At 59.3% G+C, this 25,572-nt stretch overlaps 1 protein-coding gene across 1 annotated transcript in view; it reads left to right on the top strand.

The window, feature by feature from the left end:
- Positions 1-578: 578 nt before the first annotated feature.
- The window catches only part of PLEKHG4 (pleckstrin homology and RhoGEF domain containing G4), a 119,732-nt gene continuing 94,738 nt past the window's right edge, over positions 579-25,572 (top strand). Inside the window, exons 1-3 of the mRNA XM_064159814.1 lie at positions 579-654; positions 2,680-2,927; positions 17,301-19,446. Coding sequence (XP_064015884.1) covers positions 579-654; positions 2,680-2,927; positions 17,301-19,446 — 2,470 coding nt within the window. The remainder of the gene's footprint in view (positions 655-2,679; positions 2,928-17,300; positions 19,447-25,572) is intronic.

Here is a 25,572-nt window from a genome sequence, read left to right as displayed (position 1 = left end):
TGGCTGGAGGGGTTGGAGGCAAGGCTGGCTGGGCACTGAGTGCCATGGTGTGGTTGTTTGGGCAGGGCTGGGTGCTAGGTTGGCCCTGAGTGCCATGGTGTGGTTGTTTGGGCAGGGCTGGGTGCTAGGTTGGCACTGAGTGCCATGGTGTGGTTGGTTGGGCAGGGCTGGGTGCTAGGTTGGCACTGAGTGCCATGGTGTGGTTGGTTGGGCAGGGCTGGGTGCTAGGTGGGCACTGAGTGCCATGGTGTGGTTGTCTGGGCAGGGCTGGGTGCTAGGTTGGCACTGAGTGCCATGGTGTGGTTGGTTGGGCAGGGCTGGGTGCTAGGTTGGGCACTGAGTGCCATGGTGGTTGGTTGGGCAGGGCTGGGTGCTAGGTTGGCACTGAGTGCCATGGTGTGGTTGTTTGGGCAGGGCTGGGTGCTAGGTTGGCCTGGCTGTGCCTGCAGCTCTCTTCCAGCCTGGCTGATTCTAGGATTCAAGGCCTGTGTGAGGAGCATCATCTCTGCTCTGCCTGCTGGGCACTTCAGGCTTGCTCTGCCCCTTGTGTCCTGAAGGCAGTGCAGGTATCTGGAGCCATGAGTGTGTGCTCCTCCGAGGGGAAGAAGCAAATCGATTTCCTTCCTCCTGATGCCTTCCCCCTGCTGCCCCCCGGTGATGGCACAAGCTGCTGTGGCACTGCTGGGTTGAGCTTTCTCTCCCGGCCTGGCTGTAGCTCATCAGGCATGTCCAGGGGCCCCTTTCCTCTTCTGCAGGAGGGTTGTGTAGGGCTTCTGGGCCAGCCACTGGAAGGCTTTTCTCATCTTCAGTGGAGGTGGATTTCCACCAGGGCAGGAGCTGGCCACACACCTGAATAAACTTTCCTCTGGGTTGGCAGCACCTTCCCACTGCCTTTAGGTTGGCCAGAGGGGTCCATTCTAAAGCAGAGTGATCCTGATCCTCTTTTCAGTGGGTTGTTGTGATGATGATGATGATGATGATGATGATTGTTTGGCAGCAGATTTCCATCTAGACAAACAGAGCAGGGTTTGGCCTCTGGCACTGGAACTGATCCTAACTCCCATGGGCAGGCTGTGGCTGACAGAGGAAAGTGGCAATAGGGAAGCCTCTGAGCCCAGGGCAAGAAATTTGGCATCCTCTGTATCAGTGGGCACAAAACCCAACATGATCCTGGGCAGAGGCAGAAAATGCCTGGGGTTCCTCAAGTGAGAAGCAAACAGCTTTGGGTGCAAGGAACTGCAGTGAGGAGCAGCTTCTCTCACTGCCAGCCAGCTCCAGCAGCTCACCCTGTGCCAGGGGCTGAGGAGCAGCTTCCCTCACTGCCAGCCAGCTCCAGAGCTCACCCTGTGCCAGGGGCTGAGGAGCAGCTTCCCTCACTGCCAGCCAGCTCCAGCAGCTCACCCTGTGCCAGGGGCTGAGGAGCAGCTTCCCTCACTGCCACCCAGCTCTGGCAGCTACCTCTGTGCCAGGGGCTGAGGAGCAGCTTCCCTCACTGCCACCCAGCTCCAGCAGCTACCCCTGTGCCAGGGGCTGAGGAGCAGCTTCCCTCACTGCCACCCAGCTCCAGCAGCTACCCCTGTGCCAGGGGCTGAGGAGCAGCTTCCCTCACTGCCAACCAGCTCCAGAGCTCACCCTGTGCCAGGGGCTGAGGAGCAGCTTCCCTCACTGCCAGCCAGCTCCAGCAGCTCACCCTGTGCCAGGGGCTGAGGAGCAGCTTCCCTCACTGCCATCCAGCTCCAGCAGCTCACCCTGTGCCAGGGGCTGAGGAGCAGCTTCCCTCACTGCCAGCCAGCTCCAGCAGCTCACCCTGTGCCAGGGGCTGAGGAGCAGCTTCCCTCACTGCCAGCCAGCTCCAGCAGCTCACCCTGTGCCAGGGGCTGAGGAGCAGCTTCCCTCACTGCCAACCAGCTCCAGCAGCTCACCCTGTGCCAGGGGCTGAGGAGCAGCTTCCCTCACTGCCAACCAGCTCCAGAGCTCACCCTGTGCCAGGGGCTGAGGAGCAGCTTCCCTCACTGCCATCCAGCTCCAGCAGCTCACCCTGTGCCAGGGGCTGAGGAGCAGCTTCCCTCACTGCCAACCAGCTCCAGAGCTCACCCTGTGCCAGGGGCTGAGGAGCAGCTTCCCTCACTGCCAGCCAGCTCCAGCAGCTACCCCTGTGCCAGGGGCTAAGGAGCAGCTTCCCTCACTGCCAACCAGCTCCAGCAGCTCACCCTGGGCACGGACAAGGGCTGAGCTGCTGCAGCACGCTGAGGAGCTCCAGCTCAGCCCTTGCCCCTGCAACCTGCCCTTAGCCCACCGCTGTTGGCTTTGCGAGTGCCAAGCCTTCGCTTGGCCCCTCCAAGGCGCAGTGCCCGCAGCCGTGGCAGTGCCCATGCCACCGTGGCTGGCTCGCAGGCACTCCCGTGCCGCGGTGCTGGTTTAATCGCAGCCCCACCCAGCACAGCCCAGGAGCAGGACTTGCTGCGTAAGCAAAAGCCGCAGCAGCTCCGCGCACAGCTCTGCCCTGCTCGCCGCTGGTGCTGCTCAGCCAGAGGAGGTTATTTTGGGGTGTGTTTGGGGGGGTGGGGGTGGTGGTGTCTTTTAAGGGCTTCACCTGGAGCCAAGAAGGCTTCGGCAAGGCCCCAGCAGCATGTTGCTTTTGCTCTCCTCTCCTTCCCCGACGGGCTCAGGGCCGGGCAGGAGGCAGCGGCGAGGGCAGCGCTGATTCCTTTCTCCCCTTGGGGCAGCAGGATTCGGAGTCGCTGGACGGCTGCATTCAGAGCACGTTATCAGCTCTCTACCCTCCCTTCGAGGCCACGGCAGCCACGGTGCTGTGCCAAGTTTTCGACGTGGTGGAGAAGACCTACCGAGGGGATGGACTGCGCTACCTCATCGACTTCCTGATTCCAGCCAAGCACATCCTGCAGTGCATTCAGCAGGATGCCTGTGTGAGTAACAGCAACCCCCCCCCCCCCCCAGTCCCCCGACAGCAAAACAAACCACCAGGCACGGCTGGCCGTAAGCAGAAGTGCAGGGCTGCCTGGCTGGGAGGGCGAAGGAAGCGCTCGGGAAGTTGTTCTTGGAGCTGCAGGCGGCGGCGGTGCCTTCGCCTCCCGTAACGCCGAAGGGCTGAGGGATGGGGAGGGAAAAAGCGCCCGACGGAGGGGTTTTTGGGGGGGATCCGGCTGCTCCAGGTGGCTGCTTAACCCCCTGCGGATGATGTCTGGCTCCCGTTGTTGGCAGCAGGATGCGTGGAGCCAAAGGCTGCCGGTCGGTGTTTTGTTCCCAGGGCTCAGGCAGGGCTTTGATGGTTGCCGGAGCAGGCAGGCGCAAAGCTGGGCAGTAGCCTGGAGGAGTCTCACGTTACACTCCCCTGCCAGAACCAGCCCGAGATGAACGTCTGCTTTTACTGCTGGCGAGTCGAAAGGATGACTCAAATTGCCTTCCATCCCAAACTTGGCTGAGAGTTTGGAAGATGGAAAACAAGCCCCAAAAGAAAAGAAACCCCCCCAAACAACCCAACAAACCCAAACCCTAAATCCCCCAAACCCCAAATCCCCCCAAACCTAAATCCCCCCAAACCTAAATCCCCCAAACCTAACCCCCCCAAACCCTAAACCCCCCAAACCTAAATCCCCCAAACCCTAAATCCCCCCAAACCCTAAACCCCCCAAACCCTAAATCCCCCAAACCCTGAATCCCCCCAAACCTAAATCCCCCCAAACCTAAATCCCCCAAACCTAAACCCCCCAAACCCTAAACCCCCCAAACCTAAATCCCCCAAACCTAAACCCCCCAAACCCTAAATCCCCCCAAACCTAAACCCCCCAAACCTAAACCCCCCAAACCCTAATTCCCCCAAACCTAAACCCCCCAAACCTAAATCCCCCAAACCCTAAATCCCCCAAACCTAAACCCCCCAAACCTAAACCCCCCAAACCATAAATCCCCCCAAACCCTAAATCCCCCAAACCTAAACCCCCCAAATCCTAAACCCCCCAAACCTAAACCCCCCAAACCATAAATCCCCCCAAACCCTAAATCCCCCCAAACCCTAAATGCCCCAAACCTAAACCCCCCAAACCCTAAACCCCCCAAACCCTAAATCCCCCAAACTCTAAATCCCCCCAAACCTAAATCCCCCCAAACCTAAATCCCCCCAAACCCTAAATCCCCCAAACCCTAAATCCCCTCAAACCCTAAAACCCCCCAAACCTAAATCCCCCAAACCCTAAATCCCCCAAACCCTAAATCCCCCCAAACCCTAAATCCCCCAAACCTAAATCCCCCCAAACCTAAATACCCCCAAACCCTAAATCCCCCAAACCTAAACCCCCCAAACCTAAACCCCCAAACCCTAAACCCCCCAAACCCTAAACCCCCCAAACCCTAAATCCCCCAAACCCTAAATCCCCCCAAACCTAAATCCCCCCAAACCTAAACCCCCCAAACCTAAACCCCCCAAACCCTAAACCCCCCAAACCTAAATCCCCCAAACCCTAAATCCCCCCAAACCTAAACCCCCCAAACCTAAACCCCCCAAACCCTAAACCCCCCAAACCTAAATCCCCCAAACCTAAACCCCCCAAACCTAAACCCCCCAAACCTAAATCCCCCAAACCCTAAATCACCCCAAACCCTAAACCCCCCAAACCTAAATCCCCCAAACCTAAACCCCCCAAACCTAAACCCCCCAAACCCTAAATCCCCCCAAACCCTAAATCCCCCAAACCCTAAACCCCCCAAACCTAAATCCCCCCAAACCCTAAACCCCCCAAACCTAAATCCCCCAAACCCTAAATCCCCCAAACCCTAAATCTCCCAAACCTAAATCCCCCAAACCCTAAATCCCCCAAACCTAAACCCCCCAAACCCTAAACCCCCCAAACCCTAAATCCCCCCAAACCCTAAACGCCCCAAACCTAAACCCCCCAAACCTAAATCCCCCAAACCTAAACCCCCCAAACCTAAATCCCCCAAACCCTAAACCCCCCAAACCTAAACCCCCCAAACCTAAATCCCCCAAATCCTAAATCCTCCAAACCTAAACCCCCCAAACCCTAAACCCCCCAAACCTAAACCCCCCAAACCCTAAACCCCCCAAACCTAAATCCCCCAAACCCTAAATCCCCCAAACCTAAATCCCCCAAACCCTAAATCCCCCAAACCCTAAATCCCCCCAAACCTAAATCCCCCACACCCTAAATCCCTCACACCCTAAATCCCCCCAGACCCTAAATCCCCCAAACCCCTAAATCTAAGGTTGGTTCAGGCTGTTTTAGCTCTCGACCTAGAGGGTGTTTGGGGCCAAGCTTCCCACGAGGGAGGACAAGGGACTTGTAGAAGGATAAAAAGATGAAATGGAAGCTGCAAAGGAGGTGAAATGCTGGGGGGGGAGCAAGCACCCTTCACATATGATGTGTACATGAATGACCTGTGTGCCCAGCAGGTCAAGAGAGGTTCTCCTCCCCCTCTACTCTGCCCTGCTGGGAGCTCATCTTGAATGCTGTGTTCAGTTTTGGGCTCCCCAGTTGCAGAGGGACAGGGATCTGCTGGAGAGGGTCCAGCGGAGGGCTGTGAGGATGAGGAGGGGACTGGAGGGCATGGCTGATGGGGAGAGGCTGAGGGGACCTGGGGCTGCTTAGGCTGGAGAAGAGAAGGCTGAGAGGGGATTGGATCAATGTTTGTAAGTCTCTGAGGGCTGTTTGTAAGTATCAGGGCTGGGGGGACAGGCTCTGCTCGCTGCTCCCTGGGACAGGACAAGGAGCAATGGGTGTAAATTGCAGCACAGGAGGTTCCAGCTCAGCACAAGGGGGAACTTCTTGATGACTGTAAGGGTCCCAGAGCCTGGCACAGGCTGCCCAGAGAGGCTGTGGAGTCTCCTTCCCTGGAGCCTCTCCAGCCCTGCCTGGATGTGTTCCTGTGTGCCCTGAGCTTGACTGAGAGGGTCCCAGAGCCTGGCACAGGCTGCCCAGAGAGGCTGTGGAGTCTCCTTCCCTGGAGCCTTCCCAGCCCTGTCTGGCTGTGTTCCTGTGTGCCCTGAGCTTGACTGAGAGGGTCTCAGAGCCTGGCACAGGCTGCCCAGAGAGGCTGTGGAGTCTCCTTCCCTGGAGCCTCTCCAGCCCTGCCTGGCTCTGTTCCTGTGTGCTCTGTGTCCGGTAGCATCGCCCTGCTCTGGCAGGGTGGGGGTTGGACTCGCTGAGCTCCTTGGGTCCCTTCCAACCCCTGACACCCTCTGAGCCTGTGACCCCGAGGAGCCGGTGGCGTTGCTGTGGGGCAGCTTTTGTGCCAGCGCGGGTGGGCAGGGCGCAGCTCGGTGCCAGCCGTGCGTTGGTGCCCGCTGGCAGAGCCGCGGCTGTGCAGGAGGCTTAGGGGGAGCTGCCGGTAGGGAACACGCTGCTGGCGCTGCCTCGCTGCGCTTTGGAGGGGGTGCACGGAGTGGTTTTCCCCTTCCCAGGGCTTTCCTCGTTGCCCTTTGAAGGCTGTTAGTGAGTTCGTGTGGCCTGGTGACCGCTGCGGGGGGGCTCAGGGGCTCTCCCCAGATCCACCTCCTCCGCCCCAGCAGGGCAGGGAGCAACTTCCCTGCTCCCGCAGGCCTCGGCAGCTGCGGCAGCGCCTGGGCAGGTGAGGCGGCGGAGGGCGGGGAGGGAAGGCAAACAGCCCAGCGAGCAAGCCCAGCAGCCGCTGCCTGCCGTGGCTCGGTGGGAGCTGGGCGCACGGTGGTGGCGGCAGGGCAGCAGCGAGGGCTCGGTGGCTGCCCGGGGGGAAGGCAGCGGCCGCAGCGCTGACACCCGCGGCAGGCCATGGCTGCCCTAGGGCAGAGCCCCGGTGGCAGCGGGGCGGGCCCTCTGCTGCTCGGCAGCCAATGGGGGCGCAGCTGGGTCTGCGGCAGCCAATAGGAGCGCGGATCTGCCTTGATGGGCATGGCGGCCTCGGCCGAGCTGAGGGCTGTGGGAGCAGGAGGTGCTGAGGCGGTGGGACAGAGGTGGAAGAGGGACGGGGGCGGCGCGGAGACGGGTGAGGGGGGTGGGTGCCGGGGACACTGAGGTGAGAGAGGTGTGAGGGTCCCTGAGGTGAGAGCTCTGTGAGGGTGGTGAGTGCTGGGGTGAGAGGTGTGAGGGAGGTGGGCGCCAGAGTCCCTGAAGTGAGAGAGGTGTGAGGGTGGTGCGTGCTGGGGACACAGAAGTGAGAGAGGTGTGAGGGTGGTGGGTGCTGGGGTGAGAGGTGTGAGGGTGGTGGGTGCTGGGGTGAGAGGTGTGAGGGTGGTGGGTGCTGGAGTCCCTGAGGTGAGAGAGGTGTGAGGGTGGTGGGTCCTAGGGACACAGAAGTGAGAGAGGTGTGAGGGTGGTGGGTGCTGGAGTCCCTGAGGTGAGAGAGGTGTGAGGGAGGTGGGTGCTGGGGTGAGAGGTGAGGGTGGTGGGCGCTGGGGTCCCTGAGGTGAGAGAGGTGTGAGGGTGGTGGGTCCTAGGGACACAGAAGTGAGAGAGGTGTGAGGGAGGTGGGTGCTGGAGTCCGAGAGGTGTGTGAGGGTGGTGGGTGCTGGAGTCTGAGAGGTGTGAGGGTGGTGGGTGCTGGGGTGAGAGGTGTGAGGATGGTGGGCGCTGGGGTCCCTGAGGTGAGAGAGGTGTGAGGGAGGTGGGTGCTGGGGTGAGAGGTGTAATGGAGGTGGGTGCTGGGGACACTGAGGTGAGAGAGGTGTGAGGGAGGTGGATGCTGGGGTGAGAGGTGTGAGGGAGGTGGGTGCTGGGGACACTGAGGTGAGAGAGGTGTGAGGGAGGTGGATGCTGGGGTGAGAGGTGTGAGGGAGGTGGGTGCTGGGGACACTGAGGTGAGAGAGGTGTGAGGGAGGTGGGTGCTGGGGTGAGAGGTGAGGGTGGTGGGCGCTGGGGTCCCTGAGGTGAGAGAGGTGTGAGGGTGGTGGGTCCTAGGGACACAGAAGTGAGAGAGGTGTGAGGGAGGTGGGTGCTGGAGTCCCTGAGGTGAGAGAGGTGTGAGGATGGTGGGCGCTGGGGTGAGAGGTGTGAGGGAGGTGGGTGCTGGAGTCCCTGAGGTGAGAGAGAGGTGAGGGTGGTGGGTGCTGGAGGAGCTGAGGGTGCTAGCATGCGCCTAGGTGACATGGAGGTGAGGGGGGAGCAGCGTGGAGGGGGTGAGCGGTGTGGAGAGGGTGAGCAGTGTGGAGGGGGTGAGCGGTGTGGAGAGGGTGAGCAGCGAGGAGAGGGTGAGCGGTGTGGAGAGGGTGAGCAGCGAGGAGAGGGTGAGCAGCGAGGAGAGGGTGAGCAGCGAGGAGAGGGTGAGCGGCGAGGAGGGGGTGAGCGGCGAGGAGAGGGTGAGCGGTGAGGAGGGGGTGAGCAGTGTGGAGGGGGTGAGCAGTGTGGAGGGGGTGAGCGGTGAGGAGGGGGTGAGCGGTGAGGAGGGGGTGAGCGGTGAGGTGGGGGTGAGCGGTGAGGTGGGGGTGAGCGGTGTGGAGGGGGTGAGCGGTGAGGAGAGGGTGAGCGGTGAGGAGGGGGTGAGCGGTGAGGAGGGGGTGAGCGGCGAGGAGAGGGTGAGCGGCGAGGAGGGGGTGAGCGGCGAGGAGGGGGTGAGCGGTGAGGTGGGGGTGAGCGGTGAGGTGGGGGTGAGCGGTGTGGAGGGGGTGAGCGGTGAGGAGAGGGTGAGCGGTGAGGAGGGGGTGAGCGGTGTGGAGGGGGTGAGCGGCGAGGAGAGGGTGAGCAGTGTGGAGGGGGTGAGCGGCGAGGTGGGGGTGAGCGGTGTGGAGAGGGTGAGCGGTGTGGAGAGGGTGAGCAGTGTGGAGGGGGTGAGCAGTGAGGAGGGGGTGAGCGGCGTGGAGGGGGTGAGCGGTGAGGAGGGGGTGAGCGGTGTGGAGAGGGTGAGCGGTGAGGAGGGGGTGAGCGGTGTGGAGGGGGTGAGCGGCGAGGAGAGGGTGAGCGGCGAGGAGGGGGTGAGCGGTGAGGAGGGGGTGAGCGGCGTGGAGGGGGTGAGCGGCGTGGTGGGGGTGAGCGGCGAGGAGGGGGTGAGCGGCGAGGAGGGGGTGAGCGGCGAGGAGGGGGTGAGCGGCGAGGAGGGGGTGAGCGGTGTGGAGGGGGTGAGCGGTGAGGTGGGGGTGAGCGGTGAGGAGGGGGTGAGCAGTGTGGAGGGGATGAGCGGCGAGGTGGGGGTGAGCGGCGTGGAGAGGGTGAGCAGCGTGGAGGGGGTGAGCGGCGAGGTGGGGGTGAGCGGTGTGGAGAGGGTGAGCGGTGTGGAGAGGGTGAGCAGTGTGGAGGGGGTGAGCAGTGAGGAGGGGGTGAGCGGCGTGGAGGGGGTGAGCGGCGAGGAGGGGGTGAGCGGCGAGGAGGGGGTGAGCGGCGAGGAGGGGGTGAGCGGCGAGGAGGGGGTGAGCGGCGAGGAGGGGGTGAGCAGTGAGGAGGGGGTGAGCGGCGTGGAGGGGGTGAGCGGTGTGGTGGGGGTGAGCAGTGTGGAGGGGCTGCAGTGTTTGGGGGTGCGGGGCAGGAGCTGTGCTTGGAGCCATGCTTGGCGTCATGCTGCTGCCATGGGCCTGGGCATAGCGGAGGGCTGGAGGCCTGCCTGGCGCTCCCTGCCCTGCCCGGGACTCCCGAGGGGCAGTATTGGGGCAGCCACCTCCAGTCGGGGCTGTCCAAAGCTCAGCATTAGGTGTCAGGGGGCCTTTGGCAGCAAAGAGGCAGAGTGCAGGCACAGACCTCGGCCTCTCAGAGCGCAGCTTGGTGCTTAGAGCCTTTCTTCCTTCCTCGGGACTCTGTGGCCTTGACTCCTTGTTCTTCCAGAGTGGCAGCGCAGGGAGATGAAGGCAAGCTCCAGGTGCCTTGTCCTGCCTTTAGAGGTGGGCCCAGGCTGGTCCCAGGTTTCATCTGGAAATCTGTTGGTTTGCATCTTTATTGCTTCCTTTTGTTGTGGCCTCCTCCACACCTCCCCTGTGTGCCACTTCTGCTGCCCTCACTGTCCACAGCCACGGCACTGTTTCTTGTTACTTGCACTTTAGAGGTTTCTTTTGCTTTTAAGAGAGTCTGGACACAAGCAGCATTTCTTCAGTTTGTATCACAGAACTGTCATGGTTGGAAGGGACCCCAAAGATCTCATCCAGTTCCAAACCCCCTGCTGTGGACAGGGACACCCTCACGCTAGATCAGGTTGCCCAGAGCCACATCCAGCCTGGCCTTAAAAGCATCCAGGGGTGAGACATCCACCACCTCCCTGATCAACCTGTTCCTTATGGTGAAGTACTTCTCCCTAACATCCAGCCTAAATCTCTCCTCCTCTGGCTTGGATCCGTTCCTCCCCAATCCTATCACTACCTGACACCCTAAAAAAGTCCCTTCCCAGCTTTCCTGTAGCCCACTTCAGATATTGGAAGGCCACAGTGAGGTCCCCTTGGTTTTGTTTGTGGTTCAGCTGCTCCAGGTGAGCTTTTCCTAAGAGGAGGAAGAAAGGTAACTCCTGTCTGAGTGGCTGCTGTAGGAGCTCAGCAGAGAGCTAAACCTTGTTCTCAGCCTCTGCAGTGACAAAAACATCAGTGGCTTCCTGTGGTCTTAGACCAGCTGCTGGGCTTCAGCCTGGTGCATTGAAATCCATGTGATGAGAAGTGGAAGGAAATCCAACAAGGCTGAGGGTAGAGTATTGCATCTGGGGAAGAACAACCTCCAGGGACCAGGATAGGTTGGGAGCTGACCTGCTGGATGCCATCTAGGGGAGCTTGGGGGTCCTAGTGGACAGCAGGGTGCCCATGAGCCAGCAGTGTGCCCTTGTGGCTGAGAAGGCTGGTGGCATATCAGAGAATAGCAGCAGTTGGAAGGGACCTCTAGAGATCATCAAGTCCAACCTCCCTGCTAGAGCAGGGTCACCTAGGGCAGGCCACACAGGAGTGGATCCAGGTGGGTGTGGAATGTCTTCAGAGAGACTCCACAAGCTCCCTGGGCTCTGCCAGCCTCACAGTAGAGAAGTTGCTTTTCATATTTAGATGGAACTTCTTAGGTTCAAGTTTATGTCTACTGCCTCATGTCCTGTCACTGGGGTCCAGCACCACAGCAGTCTGGGGTGGATTAGAAGAGGTGTGGTTAGTAGGTCAAGAGAGCTTCTTCTCCCCCCCTTCCTTGCCCTGAGACCACATCTGCAATGTTGTGACCAGCTCTGGACCTCAGGGAGCTGCTTGAGAGAGTCCACCCCAGAGCCCCAAAGCTGCTGCAGGCAGTGGAACATCTGTGAGGCCAGGTTGAGAGAGCTGAGGCTGCTTGGAGCAGAGGAGCCTGAGGGCTGCCCTGGTTGCTGCAGCTAAAGATGTGCAGGGATGGAGCCAGGCTCTGCCCAGGGATGGTCAATGGCAGCAGAAGGGGCACTGGGAGCAAGCTGGAGCAGGAGAGGGGAGCAGGAGGAGAAACTTTGACTGTGGAGGCTGTGCAGAGAGGTTGTGGAGTCTCCTTCTCTGGAGGCTTTCCAAACCCATCTGGATGTGTTTCTGGGTGTCCTGGCCTGGGTGATCCTGCTCTGGCAGGGGTATTGGACTGGATGATCTCCAGAGGTCCCCTTCTAACCTCTACCATCCTGTGAGTGATCCTGGTCAGATGGTGCAGGAGGGTTGGGGGGCAACCTGGAGGTGCCTCTTTCTCTAGGGTGGTGAGACACTGGCACAGGTTGCCCAGGGAGGTTGTGGAGCACAGAAGCACAGAATGGGATCTTGGATCCCATTCTGTGCTTCTGTGCTCCACAACCTCCCTGGAGGTGTTCAATGCCAAGCTGGATAAGGCCTTGAGCAACCTGGGCTGGTGAGAGGTTCCCCTGCCCATGGCAGAGAGGTTGGCACTGGATGATTTTCAAGTTGCCTTCCAACCCAACCTGTTCTAAGACTCTGTGGATCTTGCTGCTGGTCCCTCCAGCAGAGCAGGCAGCTTCTGAGAGCACAGGCAGGGCTGCTTAGCTCCTTCAGCCTGGTGTCATCTCCTGTAAGGCCAGGCTGAGGGAGCTGGCAGCTGTGCAGGCTACCCAGAGAGATTGTGGAGTCTTTCTCTGGAGACTTCCCAAACACACCTGGGTGTGTTCCTGTGAGACCTTCTCTAGTGACCCTGTGCTGGCAGGGGTATTGAGCTGGATCATCTCCAGAGGTCCCTTCCAACCCTTACTGTTCTATGATTCTAGAATGGGAATGCAGTGAGGTCTGGTGAGGAAAAGGACCTGGCTGCTCTCCACCCCAGAACATGGGAGAAGTTGCCATGGAATGCCAGAGCTCTGCTAGCAGGGATTTTGATTGAATCTGTTCAGTCAGGGCTAGCAACAAAGCAGAGAGAACAAGCTGAGCACACAGCAGCCTGAATGAGCTGACCCCGTGAAAAGGGCATCACCCTTTTCTCCTGGGCTTTGCTCCACCACAGGTACTCACCCCTGGGCTTTTCCATCTCTTTTTGCTGTCTCTTCCACCAAGGATTTGTTGTGGAATCATATGGAAAATTGTATTCACCTCAGTCTGGAGAAGAGAAGGATTCAAGGAGACCTTATAGTGGCCTGCCAGTATCTGAAGGGGGCCTGCAGGAAGGCTGGAGAGGGACTAGTGACAAGGTCTGGGAATGCCAGGATGAGGAGGAATGGCTTTGAAGTGGCAGAGGGGAGATTTAAACTGGATGTGAGGAGGAAGTGAGGGTGGGGAGAGACTGGCACAGGTTGCCCAGGGAGGTTGTGTCTGCTTCCTCCTCGGAGGTGTTTAAGGCCAGGTTGGATGAGGCCTTGAGTGACCTGCTCTGGTGGGAGGTGTCCCTGCCTGTGGTGGGAGTTTGGAGCTGGCTGATCCTTGAGGTCCCTTCCAACCTAGACCATTCTGTGATTCTATTAAAGGGCAGGAGGTTTGTGTGAGTACTGCAAGGTGGCTGATGGGGGGGGGGGGTTGAGCTGCACTGAGTTGGAGGCAGGGATCACAGCTTCACAGGTTGCACTGGGTTGGAAGGGTCTCCTCCAAGACCATCTTGTCCAACCCCCCTGCAGGCAGCAGGGACACCTCCAACCAGAGCAGGCTGCTTCATAGAGTCACAGAATGGTTTGGATGAGACCATAAAGACCATCTAGGCCCTGCCATGCCAGGGACACCTCCCACTGGTCCTATGCCCAAACAGAATCATCTTCAAAGCAGTGGGTTTGAAAAAGGTGTTGATTTTTTTACTCTGAAGTTGTGATAAAGCTGGAAATGATTGAGGCAGGGCAGTTCTCCTCCATGAGCATGGCAGGAAAACAAAGAGCATCACTGAGGCCAAGTGTAAGGTCCTACCCTTAGGTAACCCTGGATACCAGTCCAGTCTGTGGGTAATGAGATTGAGAGCAGCCCTGCAGAGAAGGACTTGGGTGCTGGTGGGGGAGAAGCTGGGCAGGAGGCAGCAGTGGGCACTGGCAGCACAGAAGGCCAAGGGCAGCCTGGGCTGCACCCACAGCAGCGTGGGCAGAGGTGGAGAGAGGAGATCCTGCCCCTCTGCTCTGCTCAGGGGAGACCTCAGCTGCAGGGCTGGGGGCAGAAGTGAAGTTCTCTGCACAAGAAGGACATGGAGCTGCTGGAGAGGGTCCAGAGGAGGCCTCTGAGATGCTCAGAGGGCTGGAGAAGCTCTGCTGTGGGCACAGGCTGGCAGAGTTGGGGCTGTGCAGCCTGCAGAGGAGAAGGTTCCAGGGAGAGCTTAGAGCTGCAGTGCAACACCTGCAGGGGAGCTGCAGGCAGGCTGGGGAGGGACTGCTCAGAAGGGGCTGTGGGCACAGGCTGAGGGCAATGGTTTGGAGCTGGAGCAGGGCAGAGATAGGTTGGGCTTCAGGAGGGAGTTGTGCCCAGGGAGGGTGGGGAGAGCCTGGCACAGGCTGCCCAGGGAAGTGCTTGAGGCCACATCCCTGGAGACATCCATGGGATCAGCCTTTCTGTGTCCCTGTGCAGCCTGCTCTGGTTGATGCTGTCCCTTCTGCCTGCAGGGAGGGTTGCACAAGATGCCCCTGGAGGGTCCCTTCCAACCCAGTGCAGTCTGTGCATGTGTGCAGGACAGATACTTGTGATGAAACCAGCCTGGAGCACATGAGGAGGGAAATGCTAAACCCAATGAGCTCTGAAACTGGACAGTTTAGTTTTACAGCAGTAGGCACAGAAGACAGGTTTGTGCCTCCACAAAGCAGAGGCAGAAGTGCTGCTGTGAATTGAGCTTCACTGGTTTGGGGCAGAAAAGCTGGCACATGATGGGGTCCTGTAGGGGCATGGCTGGGCAGAAAGTTTGAACTTGGCTTCAGGAGGTGCTGCTAGCACAGCTGGGAAGGGTTGGTGCCATTATGTCAGCCAGTTTGCAGGTTCAGGTAGAGGGGACCAAGCTCTTTTTGGTGGTGCACAATAATGAGACAAGGAACAATGGATGCAAACTGGAACATAAAAGGTTTCGCCTCAACGTGAGGAGAAACTTCTTCATGGGGAGGGTGCTGGAGGCCTGGAGCAGGCTGCCCCGGAGAGGTTGTGGAATTGTCTCCTCTGGAGACTTTCCAACCCCCCCTGGATGCATCTGTGTGTGAATGATAGAATGTCAGGGGCTGGGAAGTTCCTGGGTGATGCTGCCTTGGCAAGGAGGTTGGGCTCTGATCTCTAGAGGTGTCTTCCAACCTCTAATGGGAGGTCTGGAGATCTCTTCCAACCTCAGCCAGTGGGATGAGATTTAACAAAGCCAAATGCAGGATTCTGCACTTTGGCCTCAACAGCCCCAAGCAGCAGTGCAGGCTGGGGCCAGAGTGGCTGAGAGCAGGCAGGCAGAGAGGGCCCTGGGGGTGCTGTGAGAGAGCAGCTGCAGAGGAGGCAGCAGTGTGCCCAGGTGGGCAGCAGAGCCAGTGGCAGCCTGGGCTGGCTGAGGAGCAGTGTGGGCAGCAGGAGAAGGGAGGTTCTTGTGCCCCTGTGCCCAGCCCTGCTCAGGCCAGCCCTGGAGTGCTGTGTCCAGCTGTGGGCTCCTGAATTGCAGAGAGCTGCTGAGGTGCTGGAAGGTGCTGAGAGAAGGGCAGCAAGGCTGGGGAGGGGCCTGGAGCACAGCCCTGTGAGGAGAGGCTGAGGGAGCTGGGGGGGTGCAGGCTGCAGCAGAGGAGCCTCAGGGCAGAGCTGATTGCTGCCTGCAGCTGCCTGCAGGGAGGCTGTAGCCAGGTGGGGTTGGGCTCTGGTGCCAGGCAGGCAGCAGCAGCAGAAGGGGCCCCAGGCTGAAGCTGTGTCAGGGCAGGTGTGGGCTGGCTGTGAGGAGGAAGCTGCTGGCAGAGAGAGTGATTGGCACTGGCATGGGCTGCCCAGGGAGGTGGTGGAGTGGCTGTGGCTGGAGGGGTTGGAGGCAAGGCTGGCTGGGCACTGAGTGCCATGGTGTGGTTGTTTGGGCAGGGCTGGGTGCTAGGTTGGCACTGAGTGCCATGGTGTGGTTGTTTGGGCAGGGCTGGGTGCTAGGTTGGCACTGAGTGCCATGGTGTGGTTGTTTGGGCAGGGCTGGGTGCTAGGTTGGCACTGAGTGCCATGGTGTGGTTGTTTGGGCAGGGCTGGGTGCTAGGTTGGCACTGAGTGCCGTGGTGTGGCTGATTGGCCAGGGCTGGGTTCTAGGTTGGCACTGAGTGCCATGGTGTGGTTGGTTGGCAGGGCTGGGTGCTAGGTTGGCACTGAGTGCCATGGTGTGGTTGGTTGGCAGGGCTGGGTGCTAGGTTGGCCCTGAGTGCCATGGTCTGGTTGACTGGACGGGGCTGGGTGCTAGGTTGGCACTGAGTGCCATGGTATGGTTGTTTGGGCAGGGCTGGATGCTAGGTTGGCACTGAGTGCCATGGTGTGGCTGATTGGCCAGGGCTGGGTGCTAGGTTGGACTGGATGATCTCGCAGCTCTCTTCCAGCCTGCTTGGTTCTGTGACCCCAAGGTTCTGTGATGCTGTGGCACAGGTGCTGTGTGCCCCAGCTCAGCTGGTCGTGCTGAAGAGGCTCTCCTGTCTCCACAAGTGCAGTATTGTGGCATGCTGGCACTGAGTGCCATGGTGTGGTTGGTTGGGCAGGGCTGGGTGCTAGGTTGGACTGGATGATCTCAGAGCTCTCTTCATGCCTGCTTGGTTCTGTGACCCCAAGGTGCTGTGATGCTGTGGCACAGGTGCTGTGTCCCCCAGCTGAGGTGGTGGTGCTGAAGAGGCTCTCCTGTCTCCACAGGTGCAGTACTGTGGCTTGCTGGCACTGAGTGCCATGGTCTGGTTGTTTGGGCAGGGCTGGGTGCTAGGTTGGCACTGAGTGCCGTGGTGTGGTTGATTGGCCAGGGCTGGGTGCTTGGTTGGCACTGAGTGCCATGGTGTGGCTGATTGGCCAGGGCTGGGTGCTAGGTTGGACTGGATGATCTCGGAGCTCTCTTCCAGCCTGCTTGGTTCTGTGACCCCAAGGTGCTGTGGTGCTGTGTCCCCCAGCTGAGGTGGTGGTGCTGAAGAGGCTCTCCTGTCTCCACAGGTGCAGTACTGTGGTTTGCTGGCACTGAGTGCCATGGTCTGGTTGATTGGACGGGGCTGTGTGCTAGGTTGGCACTGAGTGCCATGGTCTGGTTGATTGGACGGGGCTGAGTGCTAGGTTGGGCTGGATGATCTCGCAGCTCTCTTCCAGCCTGCTTGGTTCTGTGACCCCAAGGTTCTGTGATGCTGTGGCACAGGTGCTGTGTGCCCCAGCTCAGCTGGTGGTGCTGAAGAGGCTCTCCTGTCTCCACAAGTGCAGTATTGTGGCTTGCTGGCACTGAGTGCCATGGTCTGGTTGGTTGGACGGGGCTGAGTGCTAGGTTGGGCTGGATGATCTCGGAGCTCTCTTCCAGCCTGCTTGGTTCTGTGACCCCAAGGTGCTGTGGTGCTGTGTCCCCCAGCTCAGCTGGTGGTGCTGAAGAGGCTCTCTGTCTCCACAGGTGCAATACTGTGGTTTGCTGGCACTGAGTGCCATGGTCTGGTTGATTGGAAGGGGCTGGGTGCTTGGTTGGCACTGAGTGCCATGGTCTGGTTGATTGGACGGGGCTGTGTGCTAGGTTGGGCTGGATGATCTCGCAGCTCTCTTCCAGCCTGCTTGGTTCTGTGACCCCAAGGTTCTGTGATGCTGTGGCACAGGTGCTGTGTGCCCCAGCTCAGCTGGTGGTGCTGAAGAGGCTCTCTGTCTCCACAGGTGCAGTACTGTGGCTTGCTGGCACTGAGTGCCGTGGTCTGGTTGACTGGATGGGGCTGAGTGCTAGGTTGGGCTGGATGATCTCGCAGCTCTCTTCCAGCCTGCTTGGTTCTGTGACCCCAAGGTGCTGTGGTGCTGTGCCCCCCAGCTGAGGTGGTGGTGCTGAAGAGGCTCTCTGTCTCCACAGGTGCAGTACTGTGGTTTGCTGTTCCGCCACCAGGGCTGGCCCCTCTGCGTCCACGAGAAGGTCGTAGTCCAGCTGGCTTCCATCGACTGGCGCATCCTGCAGCCTGGGGACTTCTACCTGCAGGTTGTCCCTTACCTGAAGAAGTCCCCACGGATTGTCCTGAAATGCCTGGCAAAGGACAAGCATAACGTGGAGGAAGTGGTGATCCCAGAAGTTTCCTACACCTCTATCTTCACCCTGGAATGGTTGAGAGCTTTCAATGGCGAGCGGATGGGTATAGCACTGGAAAACTGTTTGCTGACCACTGATGAGAAGATCTTTCGGGTCCCCTGGGACAGAGTGATCCACCCTGAGTTCATCAACAAGCCCAAAGGTGTTGCAAACGACGTCATCTCTCCACAGGTACCAGAGGAAGCCTCCTTTTTGTGCCTCCCCATGGACCATGCTGAGTGTGGCTCTGCGGAATTAGGCTCTGGGGGCCTGCTGGAAGAAAGGTCAAGTGAAGGCAGCCTCACAGCAACCTCACAGTTCAGTGAAGCTCTTCTCAATGGTGGCTCTCCAAGTTGTGTGCCTCAAGAGGACTTGAAAAGTGACCTGGAAGGGGAATATGTTGAGCTGACTGAAATTTCCCTGCCCAGGTTTGGTCCTCAAAGGGGCTCCTTGACCCAGTCGCTGCCTTTAAGTTACCTAACCCAGCCCCGAGCACGAGTGGATGCATCTCCAGGCAAGCACAGGTTCACTGTCACTCAGGACAGAACCTGCCCCAAGAACCTGACTCACTCAGCACTGATGCAGAAAGAGCTCTGTCAGGTGGACACTCTCAGGACTTCTTCCCAGCAAGTTCTCCAAAATGTAGTTCCCTTGGAAAGCAGCAAAATGATGGCGCATGGAGAGCTGGCACCAGAAGGTCAGCTGGTGCCAGGTGCTGCTGAAGACGTGGGCAGTAGCCTCCTTGTGGGTAGATCTCCTGCCTGCAGGGCAGGAGGTCCACCTGCAGAGCAGGAGAGCTGCAGTGAACCCTCCACTGACTGGCAATATGCCCTGTGCAGCTGCGGCGATGGGTGTGCTGGAGGTGCCCTCAGCTGCAAAGCACCAATGTCTGGAGCTCCTGGAAGTGTGGGAGGAGAAAGTGATGGTCCTGGTGCAAGCCTTGCTGATGAAACAGCAGAGCAGGGCTCAGAAACAATTCTTGCTGCTGCTGCTGCAGAGGAGGTGATGCTGAAGGGCTGTGGAGAACCACTGCCCAAGGGGCAGGACGAGGATGCGCAGAGGGACATCTCTCCTGGCTCTGTCCTTGGGCCTTCAGGAGCACAGTCCATGCTGGAGGAAGGTTCTGATATTCCTTGCCAGAGTGTCAGTGATGATGTCCCACCAGTCCAGGCCTCTGTGCCACTTACCTCTCCTGAAAGCTCAGCTGGAGGGGTGGAGAAAAGGTCCTCTCCTTCAGGGAACACAGTGGCTGTGGCAGCAGCCAGCGCTTGCTGCAGTCAGCGGGAAGCAAATCTTAGTTCTCCCTTAAATCCACCAGAGCAGAACCAAGGAGAAGTAGCTGAGGTGGTGCTGGGAAGAAGGGACAGTGCTAAGGAAGTGAAAGAGACTAAGGCAATGCTGAGTGTAAATGAGAGGCAAGCTGGGCACAGTCCCCCTTGTGTCAAAGCACCTGCAGATGGGCTTGTGCCAGAAGGTGAAGGGCAAGAGATCTCTGCCTGTCAGCATAAGCCAGCTGAAGAAGCCCTGCTGGGCCCAAGTGCTCCATCAGCAGAGGGTGATCAGGCAGCAGAACAATTCAGCAGCAGTGACTCTTTGGGCCCTGATGCACTTGCAGAAGGCTCCAGTCCATCTGGAGGCCAGAAGTGTGGAGAGGGGTGTGAGGAACCACAAAGGCAGGTGGAAAAGCAGGGCTGTACATGCAAAGAGAACCCTGTGCTGAGCCCTGCTGCAGTACAGGAGTTGCAGGGAGGGGAGGAGAGCCAAGGAAGCTTTTCCTACTGGGAAAGGTCAAAGCCTGTAGCCTTAAAAACACTGGAATCCATTGAAGAGGAACTGGAAGTTGGCTCACTGTCCTCAGGACCTGCAGAGAGGCACATGGAGCCCATCGCTCTGCACCCCCACCAGGAGGCAGCTTCTGGGGCTTCAGCTCCTAAAGGTACAGCAATGAGGTGTTGGTGTTCATCTGTTTGAGAGCCTGGGTCGAAAGCAGAGCCCTCAAGTACCTGCCAAGAGCCTCTGCTGAAGGCTCTGGGCTGATAGCACAAATTGGTTGTCATCTGGAGCTGTTTAGGCTGGAGAAGAGAAGGCTGAGAGGGGATCTAATAAATGTTTATAACTCTCTGAGGGCTGGGGGCAGGAGGGGGGGACAGGCTCTGCTCACTGCTCCCTGGACTAGGCCAAGCAGCAGTGGATGGAAGCTGCAGCACAGGAGGTTCAGCTCAGCACAAGGGCAACTTCTTGGCTGGAAGGGTCCCAGAGCCTGGCACAGGCTGCCCAGAGAGGCTGTGGAGTCTCTGGAGCCTTCCCAGCCCTGTCTGAATGTGCTTCTGTGTGCCCTGAGCTTGACTGAGAGGGTCCCAGAGCCCTGGCACAGGCTGCCCAGAGAGGCTGTGGAATCTCTGGAGCCTTTCCAGCCCTATCTGGATGTGTTCCTGTGTGCCCTGAGCTTGTGACTCTAAGGGTCCCAGAGCCCTGGCACAGGCTGCCCAGAGAGGCTGTGGAGTCTCTTTCTCTGGAGCCTCTTCAGGCCTGTCTGGATGTGTTCCTGTGTGGCCCTGCTCTGGCAGGGGGGGTTGGACTCGATGATCTCTTTGGGTCCCTTCCAACCCCTGACATCCTGTGAGGATTTTGGTGGCTCAGAATCAGTTTTCTCTTCCCAGGTGGGTTTGTTGTGGATGTTTTGTTTGGTAGCTCTTGGCAGATCTCTGGTGGCACAGAGCAAAGGGTGAGAAGCTTCAGTGCAGTTCATCTGGCTGCTGCTGGCCTCCACCCGTTGCAGTCAAGGCTTGGATGAGTTCCCTCTGCACTGGATAAAAAAGCTGGCTGATGGGCAGGCCCAAAGAGCAGTGGTGAAGGGTGTCCCCTCACCAGTGGTGTCCCCTCACCAGTGGTGTCCCCCCAAGGCTCACTAGTGGGGCCTGTCCTCTTTAGTGTCTTTATCTGGATGAGGGCATTGGGGCACTCTCAGTTGAGTTTGCAGATGGCACCAAGCTGGGTGTCTGTGCTGATCTGCTAGAGGGTAGGGAAGCTGTACAGTGGGACCTGGACAGGTCAGACCCATGGGCCAAGGCTAACTGTATGAAGTTCAACAAGGCCAAGTGCCAGGTCCTGCACCTGGGTTGCAACAACCCCATGGGGAGCTACAGATTTGGAGATGTGTGGTTGGAAAGCTGTAACTTGGAGAGGGACCTGGAGGTTGACTGAACATGAGCCAGCAGTGTGCCTGGTGGCTAAGAGGGACAATGGCATCATGGCTTGGCTTAGAAATGGAGTGGCCAGCAGGGACAGGGAGGTGACACCTGGGGCTGTTCAAGGCAAGATTGGATGTGGCACTTGGTGCCATGGTCTAGCCTTGAGCTCTGTGGTAAAGGGTTGGACTTGATGATCTGTGAGGTCTCTTCCAACCCTGATGATACTGTGAGTAGGCTGAAGGTGAGCCAGCAGTGTGCCCAGGTGGCCAAGAGAGCCAATGGCATCCTGGGCTGGCTGAGGAGCAGTGTGGGCAGCAGGAGAAGGGAGGTTCTTGTGCCCCTGTGCCCAGCCCTGCTCAGGCCAGCCCTGGAGCGCTGTGTCCAGCTGTGGGCTCCTGAATTGCAGAGAGCTGCTGAGGTGCTGGAAGGTGCTGAGAGAAGGGCAGCAAGGCTGGGGAGGGGCCTGGAGCACAGCCCTGTGAGGAGAGGCTGAGGGAGCTGGGGGGGTGCAGGCTGCAGCAGAGGAGGCTCAGGGCAGAGCTGATTGCTGCCTGCAGCTGCCTGCAGGGAGGCTGTAGCCAGGTGGGGTTGGGCTCTGGTGCCAGGCAGGCAGCAGCAGCAGCAGAAGGGGCCCCAGGCTGAAGCTGTGGCAGGGCAGGTGTGGGCTGGCTGTGAGGAGGAAGCTGCTGGCAGAGAGAGTGATTGGCACTGGCATGGGCTGCCCAGGGAGGTGGTGGAGTGGCCGTGGCTGGAGGGGTTGGAGGCAAGGCTGGCTGGGCACTGAGTGCCATGGTGTGGTTGTTTGGGCAGGGCTGGGTGCTAGGTTGGCACTGAGTGCTATGGTGTGGTTGTTTGGGCAGGGCTGGGTGCTAGGTTGGCACTGAGTGCCATGGTGTGGTTGTTTGGTCAGGGCTGGGTGCTAGGTTGGCACTGAGTGCCATGGTGTGGTTGGTTGGGCAGGGCTGGGTGCTAGGCTGGCACTGAGTGCCATGGTGTGGTTGGTTGGGCAGGGCTGGGTGCTAGGTTGGCCCTGAGTGCCATGGTCTGGTTGACTGGCTAGGGCTGGGTGCTAGGTTGGCACTGAGTGCCATGGTGTGGTTGGTTGGGCAGGGCTGGGTGCTAGGTTGGCACTGAGTGCCATGGTGTGGTTGTTTGGGCAGGGCTGGGTGCTAGGTTGGCCTGGCTGAGCTTGGAGCTCTCTTCCAACCCGGTTGATTCTATGATTCTTACCTGGCAGAGGAGACCAATCCTGACTTTGCTCTGACCTCCTTTTGTGCCCCTCAGCACCACAGCCACGGTGAGAAACGGGAGAAGGAGCTGAGCAGGCACTGCAGGTGTCTCAGCCTGCAGGCAGGCAGTGTGCAGCCCGAGGGCTGTGGTGCTGGCTGTGCCCAGGCTGGGGAGCCTGGGGGGCTGCAGCTGGCAGTGCAGCTGGCATCGTGCGGCGGGGGCGGCTGGAACGTGCCCTTCCAGTTTGGCAGCTCCCATTCCCTGAGACCCCTGGCTAGGAAAGCTACCTGGGTTGAAACAGCAGAGCAAGGGCACCTGAGAAAGTGGGAGGTGCAGAGCCACTTTGCCAGGGCATGTCTGACCCTGTGGAGGAGCAGATCAAGAGCTGGTATCCTTGGGACGGGTCCTAAATAGCCTGGGTAAGAGCATGGCTCACTGCTGCAGCACTGCCCCTTGGGCTGCAGGCACAGCTGCTGCCTCAAGTGGCCTTGGCAGTGAGGCTGAGGAGTCACTGGCACAGGTTGCCCCCTCCCTGGAAGTGCTCAAGGCCAGGTTGGATGAAGCCTTGAGCAGCCTGGGCTGGTGGGAGGTGTCCTTGCCCGTGGCAGGGGGTTGGAACTGGATGACCTTTAAAGTCCCTCCTGACCCAACCAGTTCTGTGAAGCTATGAGATGGGAAGTGAGATGTCCTCACTGCTCTGCAGGACAGGTCTGTGATGGACCTCTCTGGGGTTTGTGTGGAGTTTGTTTCTGAGGAAAGAATTTGGCTGACATCTGTGCTGCAAGCTGAAGGAGCTGGGAGAAGAGAAAGAGAAGAGAAGGCTCCAGGGAGACCTTAGAGCTGCCTGCCAGTACCTGAAGGGGGCTACAAGAAGGCTGCAGGGGAACTGTTCCCAAGACCTGCAGGGACAGGACCAGGGGCAATGGTTTGAAATGAGAGCAGAGCAGATGTAGATTGGATGTGAGGAGAAAGTTCTGCACCTTGAGGCTGCTGAACCACTGCAACAGGTTGCCCAGGGAGGTGGTTGGGAGATACTCAAGTTGAGGCTGGACAGGGCTGTGGGCAGCTTGCTCTAGTGGAGGATGTCCCTGCTGACTGGATGAGCTTTGGAGGTCCCTTCCAACCCAAACCATTCTCTGTACTCAGTGCTGATGATGTTGAACTTGAGGCATTGCACTTAACCCCCCCCCCAGACCATTATCTTGAGGTTTCTAAAGCAGAAGGAACAGCCTGGAATCATCAGGAAAAAAAAGCCCAGACAGCCCAACCAACCTCTTAAGGCACAGAGCAGCTCAAGTTTGACAGTGCCAGTGTTAAACAGTGGAGCTGGGGCTGTGGTGAGGTTTGATTGCTTTGAGCTCCAGACTGACACATCCCTTGTCTGGCCTCATAAAGCCACAGAGATACCACAACAGGCTAATCCCCAGCTGAAATGGCAACCTGGAGCAAAGGCTCTGCACTCAGGCCTGCACAGGGACCCTTCTCCTCCAGCCCATCATAGAGTCCCAGAATGGTTTAAGTTGGAAGGGACCTGGCTGGAGAGCAGGCAGGCAGAGAGGGCCCTGGGGGTGCTGTGAGAGAGCAGCTGCAGAGGAGGCAGCAGTGTGCCCAGGTGGGCAGCAGAGCCAGTGGCATCCTGGGCTGGCTGAGGAGCAGTGTGGGCAGCAGGAGAAGGGAGGTTCTTGTGCCCCTGTGCCCAGCCCTGCTCAGGCCAGCCCTGGAGTGCTGTGTGCAGCTGTGGGCTCCTGAATTGCAGAGAGCTGCTGAGGTGCTGGAAGGTGCTGAGAGAAGGGCAGCAAGGCTGGGGAGGGGCCTGGAGCACAGCCCTGTGAGGAGAGGCTGAGGGAGCTGGGGGGGTGCAGGCTGCAGCAGAGGAGGCTCAGGGCAGAGCTGATTGCTGCCTGCAGCTGCCTGCAGGGAGGCTGTAGCCAGGTGGGGTTGGGCTCTGGTGCCAGGCAGGCAGCAGCAGCAGAAGGGGCCCCAGGCTGAAGCTGTGGCAGGGCAGGTGTGGGCTGGCTGTGAGGAGGAAGCTGCTGGCAGAGAGAGTGATTGGCACTGGCATGGGCTGCCCAGGGAGGTGGTGGAGTGGCCGTGGCTGGAGGGGTTGGAGGCAAGGCTGGCTGGGCCCTGAGTGCCATGGTGTGGTTGTTTGTGCAGGGCTGGGTGCTAGGTTGGCACTGAGTGCCATGGTGTGGTTGTTTGGGCAGGGCTGGGTGCTAGGTTGGCACTGAGTGCCATGGTGTGGTTGTTTGGGCAGGGCTGGGTGCTAGGTTGGCACTTGGTGCCATGGTGTGGTTGTTTGGGCAGGGCTGGGTGCTAGGTTGGCCCTGAGTGCCATGGTGTGGTTGTTTGGGCAGGGCTGGGTGCTAGGTTGGCACTTGGTGCCATGGTGTGGTTGTTTGGGCAGGGCTGGGTGCTGGGTTGGCACTGAGTGCCATGGTGTGGTTGTTTGGGCAGGGCTGGGTGCTAGGTTGGGCACTGAGTGCCATGGTCTGGTTGCTTGACTGGGGCTGGGTGCTAGGTTGGCACTTGGTGCCATGGTGTGGTTGGTTGGCTAGTGCTGGGTGCTAGGTTGGCACTGAGTGCCATGGTCTGGTTGCTTGACTGGGGCTGGATGCTAGGTTGGCACTGAGTGCCATGGTGTGGTTGGTTGGGCAGGGCTGGGTGCTAGGTTGGCACTGAGTGCCATGGTGTGGTTGATTGGCCAGGGCTGGGTGCTAGGCTGGCACTGAGTGCCATGGTGTGGTTGATTGGCCAGGGCTGGGTGCTAGGTTGGCACTGAGTGCCATGGTGTGGTTGGTTGGGCAGGGCTGGGTGCTAGGTTGGGCTGGATGATCCTGGAAGTCTCTTCCAACCTGCCTGATTCTGTGTTCTATGATTCATTGCCAACCCAGACCTGTGCTGGAGCAGCTTGAGGTCGTTTCCTCTTATCCCACCACTTGTTTCCTGGGAGAATGCCCAACCCCATCCTGGCTTCAGCCTCCTCTGAGGAAGATGCAGAGAGCCATGAGCTCTGCCCTCAGCCTCCTCTTCTCCACACTAAACCACCCCAGGTGCTTCAGCTGCCCCTCCCCAGCCCTGTTCTCCAGACCCTTCCCAAGCTTTATTGCCCTTCTCTGGACCTGCTCCAGTTCCTCAGTGTCCTTCTGGGAGTGAGGGACCCAAAACTGAACCCAGCACTCCAGCTGTGACCTCAGCAGTGCCCAGTCTGGGGGTACCATCACTTCCCTGCTCCTGCTGCCCACAACCTTTGCTGATCCAGGCCAGGCTGCTGGTGCCCACCTGGGCACACCCTGGCTCATCTTCAGCTGCTGCCAACCAGTGCTCCCAGGGCCTTTTTCCACCGGGCAGTTTCCAGCCCCTCTGCCCCAAGCCTGGACCATTCCTGGGGTGGTTGTGCCCCAAGTCCAGGGCCCAGCCCTTGTGCTTTTTGAGCCTCATCCTTCTCTCCTCCTCCCATTGATCCAGCCTGTCCAGATCCCTCTCTGGCTCCTCCCTGCCTTCCAGCAGATCACTTTGGGGCTGTGTACAGACTTCCTGGGGGTGCCCTCGGTGCCCTCATCCAGATCTGGCAGTGGTGTTAGCCCTGGGGAAGCCCATTTGGCACCCTGCTCCCATTGGCAGCTTGGGGGGACTGCTGT

Source organism: Pogoniulus pusillus, chromosome 20, assembly GCF_015220805.1.
Source record: "Pogoniulus pusillus isolate bPogPus1 chromosome 20, bPogPus1.pri, whole genome shotgun sequence".
Taxonomy (NCBI): Eukaryota; Metazoa; Chordata; class Aves; order Piciformes; family Lybiidae; genus Pogoniulus; species Pogoniulus pusillus.
This window is presented reverse-complemented; position numbering and strand designations above follow the sequence as displayed.